At 46.6% G+C, this 18,195-nt stretch overlaps 1 protein-coding gene across 16 annotated transcripts in view; it reads left to right on the plus strand.

The window, feature by feature from the left end:
• The window catches only part of MACF1 (microtubule actin crosslinking factor 1), a 300,044-nt gene that overhangs the window by 131,502 nt on the left and 150,347 nt on the right, over positions 1–18,195 (plus strand). For all 16 annotated transcript variants that reach the window (XM_081870354.1, XM_081870346.1, XM_081870345.1 and 13 more), the window contains 14 exons: positions 440–606; positions 862–974; positions 2,539–2,645; positions 3,802–3,921; positions 5,555–5,650; positions 6,264–6,391; positions 6,611–6,704; positions 7,457–7,611; positions 8,007–8,304; positions 9,177–9,305; positions 13,227–13,304; positions 14,425–14,586; positions 15,995–16,099; positions 16,797–16,892. In XM_081870354.1, coding sequence (XP_081726480.1) covers positions 440–606; positions 862–974; positions 2,539–2,645; positions 3,802–3,921; positions 5,555–5,650; positions 6,264–6,391; positions 6,611–6,704; positions 7,457–7,611; positions 8,007–8,304; positions 9,177–9,305; positions 13,227–13,304; positions 14,425–14,586; positions 15,995–16,099; positions 16,797–16,892 — 1,848 coding nt within the window. The remainder of the gene's footprint in view (positions 1–439; positions 607–861; positions 975–2,538; positions 2,646–3,801; positions 3,922–5,554; positions 5,651–6,263; positions 6,392–6,610; positions 6,705–7,456; positions 7,612–8,006; positions 8,305–9,176; positions 9,306–13,226; positions 13,305–14,424; positions 14,587–15,994; positions 16,100–16,796; positions 16,893–18,195) is intronic.

The following is an 18,195-nucleotide window of genomic DNA, read 5'->3' on the forward strand; positions in this document are numbered from 1 at the left end:
AATGAGCTGCAATTAAACCAGTCAGAAAGCTCTCTCCTTTCTGCACCTTCCTCGGCACCTAAGGTGAGCTGGTTATCTGGCTGCCTGAGGCCAATGGCTTACCTTGACATGCAGCAGGGCCATCCGGCCTTGACCATGCACTCTCACTCCAAAGTGTTTCCTTGCCATAGAAGCTGCCTTACATCAAGTCAGACCCTTGGTCCACCTAGCTCAGTATGGTCTACTATGATCGTCAGCTGCTCCACAGGGTTTCAGACTGAGGACATTTCCTAGTTCTACCTGGAGATGCCATGGGCCATTGAACCTGGGACCTTCTGCGGGCAAGGCAGTTGCTCTACCACTGTGCTACAGCCCTTCTTCCCCCAGTAGTTTCACTGCATCTGACATGGTGCTCTGCCAAATGAAACGACTGCTTCAAGGCTGTGGTCTTCTCTTCCAGATCTCTGACATCTACATCAGTGGAGAGTCGGGAGACATGTCCGCCAAAGAAAAGCTCCTTCTATGGACGCAGAAGGTGACGGCGGGCTATGTGGGAGTGAAGTGCACCAATTTCTCATCCTGCTGGAGTGATGGAAAGATGTTCAATGCTATTATTCACAGATACAGGTACGTGTCTGTTTCCCGCGCCCAGCTAGGAGGGCAACCTGGAAAAATGGGAAAACTTCTAAAGCTAAAATGAAATCATGTGCAGATGCTAAATCCTCAAATTCTGCGGTTTGAGTCCCAAATACTGAGATTTCTTACTTTAAATTCTGAAATCTGATTTTGAATACACTTAGAATGTGTTTATCTGTAGCAGAAGTTTCTGACAACAGCAGTCTGCAAATGTGGAATCACATTTTTTTTCCCTGTCTCCTGCAGGCCAGATTTAGTGGATATGGAAAGAGTTCAGATTCAGAGCAGCCGAGATAATCTGGAACAGGCCTTCGAGATTGCAGAGCGGCTTGGGGTCACCAGGTTGCTGGATGCAGAAGGTGATGATGGGGCAAGTCAGCTGGGCAAATGCAGTGACTTTTGAGCAGTAGACATGGCATTCTGTTGATGCTTCACTATACAACCTGGCTGCCTCTGAGTAAACTCCACATGCTGGCCTGCTTCTTATGGTTTCATGGCCAGCCTAATGTTTACTCAGTTGATTCTGATACTTTTCTGAACGAATAAATATAAAGTTTGGGGTGCTGGTGGTGGGAAATCTACCATTTTTTGCTGGTCAGTCTTGTAGTCGGCAGCCTCCTGTCCATCTCCTTCCAAGCCCCCATCCATCTTTTTCCTTGGGAATGGAGTATGCTGTACTGGGTGCTGCTAGCCAAAGGTGCCTGTGGTACTTTCACCCAACAGCATTCAAGATACAAGCACAATGCCCTATCAGAGGGAAGGGTTGGCAGGAAAGAGAGTATTTTCCCACTCTGAAGCATGAAATGTTGGTGGGCAGGTTTGGGGTTGCTAGGTTGGTTTCGCCTTGGTTGCACAGCGGCCAAACAACCCCCAGCTCTCCTCCCAGATTTGAGCCAGGGAGGTGGCAAGGAATGCTGCACACCCACCAGGTGATCCTCACTCACCTCTGCAACTTCAGTGTTGTCAGGGGTAAGGCCTGTTGCTGATCATGCTTGCCAGTGAGCTATGCTTGCCAGTTACCCTTGCCATGGCAAGCAGAATGGTTGAAACTTGATTAGGATAGGGCACAATTGTTGTTGTTTAGCACTCTTCTGTGTATGTTGTGCTTTTAAGGAGTTGCATAAGTTAAAGGACAGGTAGTTGCCTGCAGAGGAGCTCACAGCCTAATTTTTTTACAGTGGAGTGAAGGTAAGAAATGGAGGGAGGAGGAGGCACAGGTACAGCAGAGAGGATCAAATTATGTAGGACCTCTAGAAACACTGTCAGGCATCTATTTATTTTACTGATTTGAATAAATAAATAGATTTGCACTGATTAATCAAGTAAGGCTTCTGCTTAAGATTCATGTCAGATCTGAAGCTCTCTCTTAGAGTTGATTTAAACATTCAGCAGAATTTCATGCTGCTGCTTTCCTTGGGTTGCGTGTTTATCTGTTCTGCTCTCTGTGTATGCAGGATGTGTGTTTGTGTGTGTGTGGTTTATGCAAAAATGTATACACTCCTTTTTGCTTCAAAAAGGGCTGCTCAAAGTTGCTTTGAATATAAAAACAAGCATAGAAATGATTAAAGCACATTTAGCAGACTAAAGGCAGCATCAAAGAGGAAAAGCACAGAACCAAAACTAAAAATAAATAAATTTAAATTAGGCTCTCTTCATTCAGAAAATCAGAGTGCCAGGGAAGAAGAATTCTAGGCTAGCTTGTTTTCATTGTGCAAGGAGTATTCTCTCCTCCACAGTAGAGCTTTGAAACCTTTAATCACACACATATGTGAATATTGAAGTTGTAAAGTCCAGGAAAATCTTTATGTGGTTTGGCTCTTGGGATGTATTTTTATGAATAGGAACACAAAGCTACCTTTCATGCTTCAGTTCTTCTTTTCAGTCCACCCATTTGACTGCTTCATTCTTTCCCCTTTCTTCTAGATGTGGATGTTCCCTCACCAGATGAAAAGTCTGTGATAACTTATGTGTCTTCAATTTACGATGCCTTTCCCAAAGTTCCAGAGGGAGGAGAAGGCATAAGTGCCACCGTAAGCTTTGCTGTTGCTTTTTCATTCTGATGAGACCATCCTGGCACATGAATGGGTTTTGGAATGGGCCATTCCAAAATGTTTTGGAAATTGCTCTCAGGAAATGGATAATGTGCATATGTTGACTTGGATGAGCGGGTGGGCAATTAGCTGGGGGGAAAACAGGAACCTTGACTAATCAAAATTTGGACAATGTGCTTCTACAGTATTGGGAGGAATGCTTCAGAAATCCATACCATACCGTTATATGTCCCACCAAAATGTCACAAAGTTGAGTGCAAGCTTTTGGGTTCTCCAGAACTATTTATAATTCTTAATGGTAAACAAAGAGGGAAAGAGGTGGAGAAAAATGCATATATTTGATGGTGAAGCCCTCTCAGTCTGCCTCTTGTAAGAGTTAAATTGGAGTGAGGGGTGAAGTAGCAGACAGTCAGCTGAGGCTGTACCTGCTGTTTAGATATCAGGTACTGAGGCCCCTTGCGTAGCAAAAAAAGATAGACTGTGGCTGTTCTGCTACCTGTGTAAGTTGAAACACCATTACCTAGGTCTGTCCTTTATCCTTATGGGAAACACACAGGTTCCTTCAGAGGCAGACAACACAGAAGCTAGGTGGGCTTGTATTGACAAAAGTTGAGGTTGGTGGTTTGCTCCATTACAAGAAGAAGTCAATAGAAACCCAATCAGGTAGCCACACCTAGCAGTTGAAGAGGATGTTCCCCCTGAGAATAAAGTTCCATCTCCAGGTGGCATAAAATCCTCTCCCTTCAGATCAGGATCCTATTCCTGAATGGATGTGTAGCTCTGAAAAAGCATCACAAAAAGGGGAAGTGGTTGTCCTTTTACTGCAAAAGGCCGGACAAAGACTTGCAAAGCTTTAAACTAAAGGAGTGGCCATTCCTGGAGACCTGGGACTTGATGGCCCTGTTGCTGGGCTCTGAGACCTTGATCCATATCAAATTGGATGGACACCATCTCTGGCAGCAAGCTGGGTGTTATCCTGATACAGTATTCTGAGTCACTCAGTGGAAAGCATGCACCTTCATGTCTCGTCCTTTCTCCAATTTGGCTTAATATTTTGTCTACTGTTCGTTTAGAGCAGTTACTTCCTAATCATTTATCTCACATAAAAGGCTGTTCTTTCCCTCTCTTTCTGTAGGAAGTGGACACAAGGTGGTTAGAATACCAGAACCATATAGATTCTCTCATCTCCTGGATCAAGCAGCACACGATAATGATGTCTGACAAATCTTTTCCCCAGAACCCTGTAGAGCTCAAGGTAAACTTCAGATCCATTTTCTCTAGCCATGCCTTGTATGCTTCCTTATGTGAGCCCCCCACTCTGCTCTTCACTGAATGATTATTGTTATCTTTCCTCAAAATCTAAATCAGAATATTTATTGGTATGTGCATGGGGCAAATCCTAGCTCAGGTTCGGTTCATACAATCCCTGAACTGACTTCCAATGATAAGCTTAGCAACTAAGGTACAAAGAGCCACTAATCCCCAAAAGATCAGAGAGATTCTCTCTTCCTCTCAGCCTGTGTCATCTGTAGCAATCTTATAATTTCTATTGTGTGTGGAGGTCACACTTGTGGAGAAATGGTCTCACTGGTGAATGATCCAGAACTGACACTGCAAATCTCTTGCTCATGTAGACAGTAGTTACGAGTGTAGGACAGGTGCCCTTGGGACTCCCCCATGTGCCATCTGTGTGTCCTCCTCAACTGCCTGGTTGGAATGTGCCCTTGGATTATGATAATGCCTTTTCCTTGTCTGGGTGGAGAACAGAGGGGTATTTGTGTGCCTGGCTTTTGCATGGCTGGAATGCAGCATGCTGTGCAAAGGGTTAAGGTCTTTACCAAAGGTGTCATGGGCTTTGAAGACACTCGTACTCAGGACACAAGGGAGAAATGTGCTAGGAGGAAGGCATGCTTGGCAAATCCAAACCGTGATCAGCTCCCGCCCGGAGACCAATGTTCCCACTGTGGAAGGACATGTGGATCCAGAATTGGCCTCCACAGTCACTTACGGACTCATTGTTAAAACCGTGTTTATGGAAGACACTCTTACTCGTCTACGAGTGATCGCCAAAGAAGAAAAGAAGATGATGATACATGTTGCTCCACCTGTTTTTCCTTCTAGACCAACCCCCTAGTGGCATGTGTCCACTATAAGGTTATCTCATAAAGCGACCCTTGGGCTGAAAAAGGCTCCCTGTCCACATAGTGCAGAGTACAGTGATCTGAAAGCAAATACTAGGAGCATGCTAGGTGTTTGTGGATCAGAAGGCTGGAAAGAAGGGGGCATAGCTTGTGAATTAGAACATCTGCTTCGTATGCAGAAGGTCTCAGGTTCAATCCCCAGCAGTATCTCCAGGTAGGGCTGGGAAAGACTGCCTGTTTGTGACCCTGGAGAGTCACTGCCAATCAGCATAGAGGTTACTGCACTAGATGAACTGATTGTCTGACTTGCTGTAAGGAAGCTTTCTGTGTTTCTAGCTGCAGATGACTCAAGTGAGTGAGCCAAGTCAGGGCAAAACAGTTAACCAGTCTATTGAGGAGACAGATAATGTTGATCACTTTGGAACCCAGATCTTGGCAAGATCTGTCCACTAAGGCTCCCCAGGGATTGGGGTCCACCTTGCATCTCTGTTGAGACTAATGACAAAGACCCAGGCAGCACTGAGCATCTCTCCCAGTTTCCTTCCATTTCTTTTTGCCTTCTGTCTGTTCATTCTTCAGGGATACTCTGTGGGTGAGGATGGGACACCTTTCTCCCCCCCCCCCCAATACTGTAAGGGCTAATAGATGCTGCACTTTCCCCCACTTCCATGAGTAAAGTGATTTCCCCCACTTCCATGAGTAAAGTGATTTGCTGCATGATGACCCCTTTGCTCTCTATTCTTGCAGGCACTTTATAACCAGTACATACACTTCAAAGAAACAGAGATCCCAGCAAAACAGCAAGAAAAACGAAGCATTGAGGATCTGTATAAACTACTGGAGGTGAGACAGGTTCTTGGATGAACGGGCGGTTCTTTTAAACATTAGAAAGAGTTTGGTGGACTTTAGTCACATTTGTTCAGCTTGTGTTTATCCTTCAGCAGCCTACCCAGCCTTCTTCATATATCTCTTTGGTTTTTGTCCTTCCTAGTCCCAACCTTATTCTTAAAAAAAATTGTTGTTTGTTCCTTGGTCTTATAGTTTCTTAGCCATTGTCGCATCTCCCTTATTTGCTAGAGTCAGGGGAAGACTATCACAGTAGGAAATTACCTAGGCTCATATCTTTATTTTATTTATTACATTAATATCCCTCCTTTTCCACCAAGGGGCTCAGGGTGGCATATATGGTTCTCCCCTCCCTGCTCCCCATTTTATCCTCACAACTGTGGTAGATTAAAATGAGAGACATAGACTTGCCCAAGCTCATCCAGTGTGAGCTTTGTGACTGAGTGGGGATTTGAACTTGAGCCTCCCTGGTCATAGTCCAGCACTCTAACCACTACACTGTACCACGTTGGCTCTCATCTTGGCTTGTGCTTGGGCACGGGTAGAGTGAGTCCACAAAGGCCAGTCTCTGGGCCTGAAGAAACAGTTCCTCTCCATTTGTGCTTTCCAGACCTGGATTGAATTTGGGCGCTTTAAGCTGCCGCAGGGCTATCACCCCAATGACGTGGAGGAAGAATGGGGCAAGCTCATCATAGAAATGCTGGAACGTGAGAAGTTGCTGCGGCCAGCCGTGGAAAGGTAGGTGGTGAACTGTTGAACGGGATGACTAAGAACACCCTTTCCCTGCCAGCTGGCAATGAAGTCCTTTGTGATGTAGAAAGTAGCATTAAAAACAATTAAACAGATGTCATAATCAATGATATATAAAACATAAATTCTAATGAATAAATATTCCACTTTTAAAAGTTTTTTCCTGGCTTTCTGTTTTAATTCTGGTGACTGACATGCTTCCTACAGGTTGGAGCTGCTGCTACAGATTGCAAACAAAATCCAGAATGGGACTCTCAGCTGCGAAGAGAAACTTACCCTGGCAAGGAACACGCTTCAAGCTGTGAGTCTTTCCCTTCTGTTATTCAGCTCTCCCTGATATTCTCTCAGATCCACTCCTGCAGGGTCTCAACATGACAAATGAAGGCAGTCAAGACCTCTCAGCTTTCAATCAGCAACAAAACTTGTAGATTCTCTAACTAGGAAAATGCACATATAGAACAAAAGGTTTGGGTGGCTAGAAGAGTTTAATATGTTGGATTTAACACTGTCTCCAGCTCCCAAAGCTTCCTCACTTGTCTATTATCCCCCCCTTGCTATCAGGAACACACAGCTCTCTTATCTGTAGGAGCTGGATGGTGTATTCCTTGGTCTTTCCTTAGGCCTCTCCTTCCTGCCTCCATCCTTCCCACAAGCCTTGCTCCTCTGCCATTCTTCCTCCAGCCTCTGTGTTTTTGTCTTTTGCTCACTCAGCACCCTACCCACCAGCCTCATTACCTCCAGTATCTGAAGTGCTCCTGGCCCCTCTGCCCACTTCAGGCATGAAACTTGCTCTCATTTCTAGCTCCCTTTCAAGTGCAGCCCAACTAGATTTTCATGCCCTGCGCACATTGTATTACTTGACATCTTAAGGATAAACTAGAATGTTCATGAATATTCTACAACATCATGTCAGCTCAGCTCAATGGGACTTGCAAGTGATGGCTATTTATTTGCTTTTAAAATATGAGCTTCTGCATGTTAGTCAGATCTGCTTGTCCTAGAAATACACTTCAAAGTGAGAAACTGTAATAACCTCAAATCCTCTCCTGCCAGGATGAAGCGCACCTGGAGTCAGGCCAGTTGGTGCAATATGAATCTGACGTCGTCATGTACCTCCAGGAGTGTGAAGGGCTCATCCGCCAACTACAGGTGGATGTTCAGATACTCCGGGATGAGAATTACTACCAGCTGGAGGAGCTGGTCTTCAAGTAAGGCGTTTCATGTGTGGAGCCAAGGAATGAGGGTGTGGGTTATATTCAGCTGGGCTCAGAAGGAGCATTTGGTGAACAAGAAAGTTCTGATAGATGACATGCATTGTCAATGCAGTCCTGGTGGTGGTGGAACGAGTTTGGCAAATTTAAGCCAAAAATGTCTTGGGGAAACACCTTATTTGGGGCAGGGGGAGCAGAAGAGATTAGTATGTTGGGTCATCTTTCAAAAGCTCTTACCCCATCCTGAGGAAGTGTGCAGAAATGGGGTGGTGATGGTGGGTGTGTCTGGCTCGTGTGTGCAGGAACCTGCCCTGGTTGGAGAATGACCTTGTGATCCCACAACCTCATCGACATTCTCCATTCTGCCCCCCCTCGCTTGATTTCTCTCCCAGGATTGTGAGGCTTCAGGACGAACTGGTGACATTGAGACTGGAATGCACTAACCTCTATCGGAAGGGGCACTTCTCCTCCCCTTCTTCCTTGGATTTTGTCCAGCCTTCCTCCCTGAGCACCAGGCACCTTAAGGCTGAGCCCTTGCTGAAGGGAACGCACACAACAGCCACCACTGCCTCTACCTCCTGGTTCCGGAAGCCAATGACCCGTGCAGAGCTGGTGGCCATTTCGTCCTCCGAAGATGAGGGCAACCTCCGGTTTGTGTACGAGTTGCTCTCTTGGGTGGAAGAGATGCAGGTGTGTTGTTTAATGTTAAACAAAACATAATTCAGGTGATGAGGTGTTTGTGTGGGCAGAACTGATGATGTTTTCAAATGCTTGGTGTGATCACTTAATACTCATTCTTTAAATCACTTTATTGTTTAAGGAGGCCTGGTTTACACTGTCTTTTGCCAACCTGACATTGCCTAGGTGTTTTGGACTGCATTTCCCATTGGCCAGTACTGGTTTAGCAGGGTGAAATGTACTATAACTTTTAAGTCCTCCATCAGACAATTCCTTGGGAATGACTAGGGAAGTCTTAAACTGGCTTTAAATTATGCCCTGGCTAATGTTCTTGAGCAGCTTCCACAAATGCCTCTCTGAGTGTCCTTGAGAGGTCGGTCCAAAGCTGACTTAGTTACCTGCATGTGCCCAGTTTCTTTTAATGGGACACAGAAAAGGAAGCTGTCCTTAAGTTACATATTTTTTAAAAAGCCCCATGAGAAGAACCCTGCTGGAATAAGGCCAAACACCTATCCAGTCCAGCATCCGGTTCTCACAGTGGCCAACCAGATGCCTCTGAGAAGCTTGAAAGCAGGACCAACATTCAACAGCACTCATCCTCCCTTGTGCTCCCCAGCAACTGGCATTCAGAGGCATACTGCTTTCAACTGTGAGGGCAGAATAAAGTCCTTTTGGGTATTAACCTTTGGGCTAGTATCCCAGTTCACCTTGGTGAATTTCTTGATAAACAACAGTTTCCAGAAGAATGGCATGACATGGTAGGAGTGTGATGCTTTCTACCTCTTAATAATTGGGTTGCAGCAAGCAAGGGTTAGCTGCTGTTGTTTTTGCCCACAATTCAGCTGGGAAATGCTGATAGGTTGCCTCTTCTGTGCTGGTTTCAGATGAAGCTGGAGAGGGCTGAATGGGGGAGCGACTTGCCAAGTGTAGAATCCCAACTGGAAGTCCAGCGCCATGTCCACAGCAGTGTGGAAGACCTAGGCTCCAGTGTGAAAGAGGCCAGGATGTATGAGGTAAGCAGGGACACCTGGGCTGGGGTGTGAAGGGCGGCAAGACTGGTTTAGCTCACATCAAGAAAGGCGTGGAGGTTCCAGAGCAGCTCCAAAGAAGACAAGCAAAGTGTTGTTGGAGAGCATAATGTGGGAGGAAAGAACTGGAGTAGGAGGAGCTGATTTTTGCTTGAAGGAAGGATCCTCCTGCTGCAGGAAGGGGTTGCTTTAGAGTAGCCTTTCCTCTCTAGCTTCCACTCAGCTCCAGATGCTTTGGATGTCAACTACCACCACAAACATGATGGTTGGGATCGTTGGAGTTACAGCCCAAAACATTTGGAGCTGGTCACCAACTTTATGGGGAAGGTGGCCTGGGGTCCTTTATATGCAAGCTATTTACACTTGGTTTTGGAGAAGCAAAAATATAAATCTGTAGAATTAGAGAGATAGCCAGGATTTCTTTTGTTAGCTTGAGTATCCTTTTCTGCCCCACTAAGTTCATGTTCCTGAGAGGAGATCTCATGCAGTTGTTGCTGAATTGGGGCCTCTGGGGTGTGTTGCTCTAAGGATAAAATACATTCTAAGGCAGGGGTTGCACTCTAGAATTTGTTGGACTCCAGCTCCCATCAGCCCCAGCAAGCATAATAATAATAATAATAATTTATTATTTGTACCCCGCCCATCTGGCTGGGTTTCCCCAGCCACTCTGGGCGGCTTCCATAAAAACCAAAAATACACTAAAATATCACAGATTAAAAACTTCCCTGAACAGGGCTGCCTTAAGATGTATTCTGAATGTCAGGTAGTTATTTATCGCTTTGACATCTGATGGGAGGGCGTTCCACAGGGCAGGCGCCACGACCGAGAAGGCCCTCTGCCTGGTTCCCTGTAGCTTTGCTTCTCGCAATGAAGGAACCGCCAGAAGGCCCTCGGCGCTGGACCTCAGCATCCGGGCAGAACGATGGGGGTGGAGACGCTCCTTCAGGTATACTGGGCCGAGGCCGTTTAGGGCTTTAAAGGTCAACACCAGCACTTTGAATTGTGCTCGGAAACGTACTGGGAGCCAATGCAGGTCTTTCAAGACCGGTGTTATGTGGTCTCGGCAGCCGCCCCCAGTCACCAGTCTAGCTGCCGCATTCTGGATTAGTTGTAGTTTCCGAGTCACCTTCAAAGGTAGCCCCACGTAGAGCGCATTGCAGTAGTCCAAGCGGGAGATAACTAGAGCATGCACCACTCTGGCGAGACAGTCCGCAGGCAGGTAGGGTCTCAGCCTGCGTACCAGGTGGAGTTGGTAGACAGCTGCCCTGGATACAGAATTGACCTGCGCCTCCATGGACAGCTGTGAGTCCAAAATGACTCCCAGGCTGCGCACCTGGTCCTTCAGGGGCACAGTTACCCTATTCAGGACCAGGGAGTCCTCCACACCAGCCCGCCCCCTGTCCCCCAAAAACAGTACTTCTGTCTTGTCAGGATTCAACCTCAATCCATTAGCCGCCATCCATCCTCCAACCGCCTCCAGGCACTCACACAGGACCTTCACCGCCTTCACTGGTTCTGATTTGAAAGAGAGGTAGAGCTGGGTATCATCTGCATATTGATGGACACCCAGTCCAAACCCCCTGATGATCTCTCCCAGCGGCTTCATATAGATGTTAAAAAGCATGGGGGAGAGGACGGAACCCTGAGGCACCCCACAAGTGAGGGCCCAGGGGTCTGAACACTCATCCCCCACCACCACTTTCTGAACACGGCCCAGGAGGAAGGAGCGAAACCATTGTATAACAGTGCCCCCAGCTCCCAGCCCCTCTAGACGGTCCAGAAGGATGTTATGGTCGATTGTATCAAAGGCCGCTGAGAGATCCAGCAGAACTAGGAAACAACTCTCACCTTTGTCCCTAGCTCGCCAGAGATCATCAACCAGCGTGACCAAGGCAGTTTCAGTCCCATGATGAGGCCTGAATCCTGATTGGAAGGGATCCAAATGGTCCGCATCCTCCAGGCGTGCCTGGAGTTGTTCAGCAACCACGCGCTCAATCACCTTGCCCAAGAAAGGAAGATTTGAGATTGGGCGATAGTTGGCCATACTGACCGGGTCTAAAGATGGTTTTTTAAGAAGCGGTTTAATGACCGCCTCTTTCAGTGGATCTGGGAATGTTCCCTCACAGAGGGAAGCATTCACCACCCCGCAGAGCCCATCGCCCAGCCCTTCCCGGCTTGCTTTTATTAGCCAGGATGGGCAAGGATCCAGGAGACAGGTGGTTGGTTTCACGCGTCCAAGCAGCCTGTCCACATCCTCGGGGGTAACGGATTGAAATTGATTCCATGCAACTTGACCAGACAGAGCTCTAGTACTCTCCCGCCCCGGCACTGCTCCCACGGTGGTGTCTAGCTCCTTCCGAATATGAGTGATTTTATCTGCAAAAAACTTTGCAAAATCGTTGCAGGAGATCTTGGGGTCTTTACAAGGCCCCGGTGGTAAAGGTGGTTCCGTTAAATTACGAACCACCTGAAAGAGTCTCCTGCTACTATTTTCTGCAGATGCAATAGAGGCGGTGAAGAAAGTCTTCTTTGCCGTCACTATCGCCACTTGGTAGGCTCGACGTTGAGCTCTAACCTGTGTCCGGTCAGATTCGGAGTGAGTTTTTTGCCACCAACGCTCTAGCCATCTCAGCGATTGTTTCATCGCCCTCAGCTCCGAAGAAAACCACGGAGCTGTCCAGGCTCCATGCAATCGGAGAGGGCGCTTCGGAGCCAGACAGTCAATAGCCCTGGTTAACTCCGCATTCCAGCGGGCCACCAGGGAATCAGCTGAAAGGCCATCAACATGGGATAAAGCATCCCCTACCACTCTCTGGAAACCATTTGGATCCATTAAGTGGCGGGGGCGGACCATCCGAATTGGTCCCACCTCCCTGCAGAGGGGAAGGGTCGCGGAGAAGTCCAGTTGCACCAGGAAGTGATCTGACCATGGCACTTCTTTTGTTTCACTTTTACTTAGAGTCAGATCACCCACGTCACTAGAGGTGAACACCAGGTCTAAGGCATGTCCATGACTATGAGTTGGGCCAAACTTATTCAGGGACAGCCCCATGGAGGCCATGCTTTCCACGAAGTCCCGAGCAGCCCCTTGTAAGGTCGTGTTGGCATGGATGTTAAAATCCCCTAGGACAACCAAACTAGGTGTCTCCAGGAGAAAATCCGCCACGACCTGAAGCAGCTCAGACAGGGAATCCTTGGTGCAGCGGGGAGGTCGGTACACCAAAAGGAATCCTGTACTGCCCCTATTGCCCAACTTCCAGAACATGCACTCAGAAAACTGGATCTTCCCAGTAGGACGCCTGGTGCAAGCTAGTGACTTCCTAAAAATCACTGCAACCCCCCCTCCCCGCCCACATGACCTGGGTTGCTGTGCGTAAGAGAAAGCTGGTGGGCAAGCAGCGGCAAGGACAGGCCCATCTGCTTCCTCCAACCATGACTAACAAGCATGACTAACATTCACAGGTTATAGGAGTTGTAGTCCAGGGACATTAGGCTACCACTGCTCCAAAGGGGAAACACATCTTGGGACAGTCTGTGTGTGTGGAGGGTTTTGATAGTGTGGAAATGGGCCCTGAGTAGGATTGGGAATAAGTTCCGTGGCTAAAAGGGACACATAGAAGTCTGCTGTGCTCAGACTTCATTGTGCTGCTTTCAACAGGCCATCTGCCAGGGATTATTAGCTGTGATTCCTGCACTGCATGGGGTTGGACTAGATGACCCTTACAACTCTACAATTCTGTGATTCTGTATTTTACGATGCATGCAAGATTTGGGAAAGTGGAGAGATAAGGAAGAGACAAGAGAATTTCAATAGGACCTCCAGCTCTCTGGGCATTTCTAGTTAGGCGTGTAACTTTTGAGCTGCTTCTGATCCTCTTCGTTTTCTCTTCCTCCTGTTTTTTAAAGGGTAAAATGTCTCAGAATTTCCACACTAGTTACACGGAGACACTGGGGAAGCTGGAGACGCAGTACTGCAAACTGATGGTGAGTTGTATTTTGGGTTGATTTCTGTAGCCAGCAAAGTGTCAGGGAACCTCATTCAAGTTCACAAGTTGTTGGAAGCCCCTCAAAGCTGTAAATTGCAACTTGATTCATGGAGGCTTAAAATTTTTGCCTGTGTGCCTGAAACCCTTCCTGTGCAATCTATTTTAAATAAAGGTTTGTCTGTTCCTTGTTTTGTGGTTCACAACCTACCTCACATCTTCAAGGAGTGCTTCTGTGGCAGAAGAATGAGAAAGTCTCCTTTTAAGAAGCACTTGCTATGCAGTCTTTTCATTGATTTAGTTAAAGCATTTTTCTCCTGTGCTTCACCCCACTGCCACTGCCTCCACAAAAGAAAAGAAAGGCTTATATCAATATGAAGTCAGTTCCTGCCCTCAGATTTATAACACAAAAGGAAAGGGGATTGGAAAGAATGAGGAAAAATAGCAAAGGCACAACTTATTTGTAACTAATAAGTTGGGCCTTTGCTATTTTGTAATGACCAGCTGGAATGGCAAGAGTTCAGCAATTTGAGGACCCTAAAGTTGATCCAATGGAGAGGCCTTGCATTTCTGTCTCTCCCTCTGCTTTGTTCCTTGGGAAATATCATACTGTCCCCACTCCCTGGTACAATAACAGTAATTGCTGTGTTAGAAAGCAGATAAGCCATGCTGCTGCCAGGGCTGTCCGTTTAGATACATTTCTTCTTCTTCTTCTTCTTCTTCTTCTTCTTCTTCTTCTTCTTCTTCTTCTTCTTCTCCTTCTTCTTCTCCTCCTCCTCCTCCTCCTCCTCCTCCTCCTCCTCCTCCTCCAATAGACAAAGTAGCATGCCAATATAATAACAACAAAAATGATGCCTTTGGCAGTCACACATGTAAAATGTAATAGGAGAGCATGTAAAAAAAGTTTGAAGAATAACTTGACAGTGTGGGGTTTCTGACAAGGCATCTGAGAAGGAGGATGGTCAGCATCAGAAGAGCCCGGCTGCTGGTTCAGGCCAAAGGGGGCCCTGAAGTCCAGAATCCTGTCCTCACAGTCGCCAGCCAGAAGCCTTTGGGAGGCCCTCAAGCAGACAATCCCTAGAGTGGCAGGAAATGTAACAAAGTATGTTGTCTTTTTGCAGGAAACCTCCAGCTTCCGACTACACCACCTCCAGAGTTTGTATGGGTTTGTGTCTCGAGCGACGACTGAGCTAATTTGGCTCAATGAAAAGGAAGAAGAGGAGCTGGCGTATGACTGGAGTGACAATAATCCCAATATGGCTGCCAAGAAGAATTATTTCTCGGTGAGTAGGAGGGGCTGGATGTGGCCATGTGTTTGCAGTGCCTCTATGGTGTTCTGTATTCTGGAAGCGGCAAAATTCCACATTTCTCAATTAAGCTCTGTGTTCAGGAAAACTTACAGGTTTCAGTTTATTTTCTCAGAAGTGCCTTATTTTGCTTATGCTTCCTTTTGAAATTCCCTGGTCAAGTTGCTGGGTGATATTCAACTAAGTTTTTCTCAGAGTAGACCCATTGAATTGAATGAACATGAATGAGTACATTAATTTTAGTAGGTCTGCTCTGAGTAAAAAATAATAATTGACTATCACCCATAGTGCCAGTGAGTTCCGTCAGTTTTCAAAACTTTATTTTACCTTAAAATTTTATATCCAACTTTGCTTATATGTTTGAACCAAAGCAGCTTATAGTAAAAATGGGTGGGGTGGGGTGTTATCAACAAAAATGCTGTTCAGCGTGAATTAATAGTAGTAGTATCAACAACCCCATTGAGAAGCAACCCTCATACTCAAAAAATAACTACAGTGGTGCCCCGCAAGACGAACGCCTCGCAAGATGGAAAACCCGCTAGATGAAAGGGTTTTCTGTTTTGGAGGCGCTTCGCAAAACGAATTTCCCTATGGGCTTGCTTCGCAAGACGAAAATGTCTTGCGAGTTCCTGCGGGTTTTCCCCCCCTTCCCCCCCTTTTCCTAAGCCGTTAAGCCACTTATCAGCTGATCCGCTGATAAGCCGCTTAACAGCTGATCGCTAAAAGCCGCTAAACCGCTAATAGCACTAATCCGCTAAACTGTCAATGGGCTTGCTTCGCAAGACGAAAAGACCGCTATACGAAGAGCCTCACGGAACGGATTAATTTCGTCTTGCGAGGCACCACTGTAAATCAAGCCCAAAGGCTTTCATAAAGAGGGAAATCTTAGCTTGGATGCAAGTACTGGGGCTCAGCAGGCTATTGCTCCGTAAAATAACCAGCCTCCCAGTCATTTAAGGCTTTAATGGTAAGAAGCTTCAATCACCTTGAGTTGATGATCCCCTTCATGGCCGAGAACAGATTTAAACCTTCTCACACCCCACACCCAAATTTTCTATTCTTGCCCAAATGCGAATTGCTCTCAGTGCTCAGAGTTCTTGCAGGCAGTGGGGCTGTAAAACAGCTGTGGCCAGCCTATGGCTGATCTACAGAATACATTATCCCTGACCAATGGCTGATGGACGTTGTAGTCCAGCAACATCTGGAGAGCCACAAGTTCCCTTTTCCTGCTGTGAAGTTTCATGGCTAAGGTTTCCAATACTGCCGCACGTCTGCATTGCCTCCTGCCACTCTTCCTGTGATGCCTACCAACGGTGAGGCAAACCTATTGTCTGATTTTGCTATAGGGAATGTTATTGGTCCTCTTTGTGTTTCTGCTATGCAGGAGCTCACAATGGAGCTAGAGGAGAAACAGGATGTGTTTCGCTCCCTGCAAGACACAGCTGAGATACTGTCATTGGAGAATCACCCAGCCAAGCAGACTGTGGAGGTAAGAGATAGCTTGGAGGGAGGCATGCTTTGGTGTTATGATTGTGAGCATTTTAACCTGTGTGTTATGCAAGACAACTTCATAGGATATCTTGATGTATTTCAGTACAACTGCATCTTCCGCACATTAATTTGTGCCTTTTCAACCTTCCATGGTTGAAGGCTAGCTGGTTGAAATTGCACAGATTAAATGCACACAAGGTTTTCCTGGCTTGAAAAGAGCTTTTCACCTCTCTGCCTTGCTTACTGGGCAAGGCCCTCTTGTCATGCCAACTCTGGAATCTTGGGTATTGTTGCATGAGATCTTGTGGGAACTCAGTCAGCCCTTTGGGATTGTGTGAGAGCATCCCAGAGCTGGTGTACTGAGCGAGCTTTGCCTGGTAAGCAAGGCAGAGAGTTTAAAACCTCTTTGTGTGAGTTGGCATGACAAGAGGGCCTTGTGAAAACAGCTGTTTTGAAGCCTTTTGTTGCAGCCAGTTGCCCCTTCCTGTATTCCTGACCATAAGCCTTGATTGTGTGGCCAATTTTACTTTATTTAAAATATTGCTTGACTACCCTTCATCCAAACAGGGTGGTCTTACAATGGGCATGAATAAAACTGGTGACACCTATGCAAATTCAGCAAAGGTCTGAGCAGGCTGTAGTTGTTGTATGCAATTGTACAAAAAACGCTTTTTTGTCTGTTTGTTTTTTCACAGGCATACAGTGCAGCAGTGCAGACCCAGTGGCAGTGGATCAAGCAGTTGTGCTTGTGTGTGGATCAGCATGTGAAGGAGAACACAGCTTACTTTCAGGTACAGTGAGTTCTCCGCGGCTGCGCATCAGCGGTTAACTCATGAAGTCAAAACTAATGCCCTGTTGAAAATTTCTCCCACTTTTTTTCAGCCATTCTCCATCAATTAATAAGAAAAGAAATGGCATTCAAAAATGATTAAATGGCAGAGGAAATATGTGTGATAATTTCAAGGATAGGGTGCAGGGATTTTCTTACACTTACCTAACTTTAGAAGTAAGGTAAGTGTAAGAAAATCCCTGCACCCTATCCTTGATAGGGTGGCGCTGTGGGTAAAACCTCAGCGCCTAGGACTTGCCGATCGTATGGTCGGCGGTTTGAATCCCCACGGCGGGGTGCTCTCCCATCGTTCGGTCCCAGCACCTGCCAACCTAGCAGTTCGAAAGCACCCTTAAGTGCAAGTAGATAAATAGGGACCGCTTACCAGCGGGAAGGTAAACGGCATTCCGTGTGCTGCGCTGGCTCGCCAGATGCTGCTTGTCACACTGGCCATGTGACCCAGAAGTGTCTGCGGACAGCGCTGGCTCCCGGCCTATAGAGTGAGATGAGCACACAACCCTAGAGTCTGGCAAGACTGGCCCATACGGGCAGGGGTACCTTTACCTTTACCTTTACCCTACTTTAGAGGTGAGTTTAGGGATGTGTATGAATGTCTTTTATGTCATTCTACATCTCTCTGGTGGTCTGCACTTCGAAGCCTCCCTGGGTGTTTGTTCTTCCATTAAAACCCAGGAAAAGGACATCATAGCATTAGCTCCTCTCATGGGTTTTTTTTCAGTTCTGCAACTATGGACAGCCAGGGAGGCTGCAGAGTGCTGGAGGAATGTTTACTAGAATGAAAAACACACATACCTCCTGCATGACCTTGTAATGCTAAGGTAAGGTCAAAACCCTGCACCCACCAGAATTTTAAAGGAATGCTTAAGTTCTCCGAGAGTGAGGCAGCATAACTTAAGCTTCTTTCTCAGAGGAGGAAATGTTTGAGTAACTGTAGGCTAGATATTGACACATTATGAGTCAGAAGACACGCAAATACTGCTGCTGCTGAGCAGTACAGAACCCCACCCCAGCCTAACAGGTAGTGAGAACACTACCCTTCTTCCCTCGCTACTTCTGCTTCCACCATATTTCTTCTCTTCTCTTATTAATTGTTAAAAGGTTTATATCCTGCTATTCATTGCAAGTGATAGTAGAATCTTAGAGTTGGAAGGTACCCAAGGGTCATGTAGTCCAACCCCCTGCAATGCAGGAATATCAGCTAAAGCATCCATGACAGATGGCCATCCAACATCTGCTTAGAAACC

The sequence above is a fragment of the Podarcis erhardii genome (assembly GCF_964252035.2).
Source record: "Podarcis erhardii genome assembly, chromosome: 7".
Taxonomy (NCBI): Eukaryota; Metazoa; Chordata; class Lepidosauria; order Squamata; family Lacertidae; genus Podarcis; species Podarcis erhardii.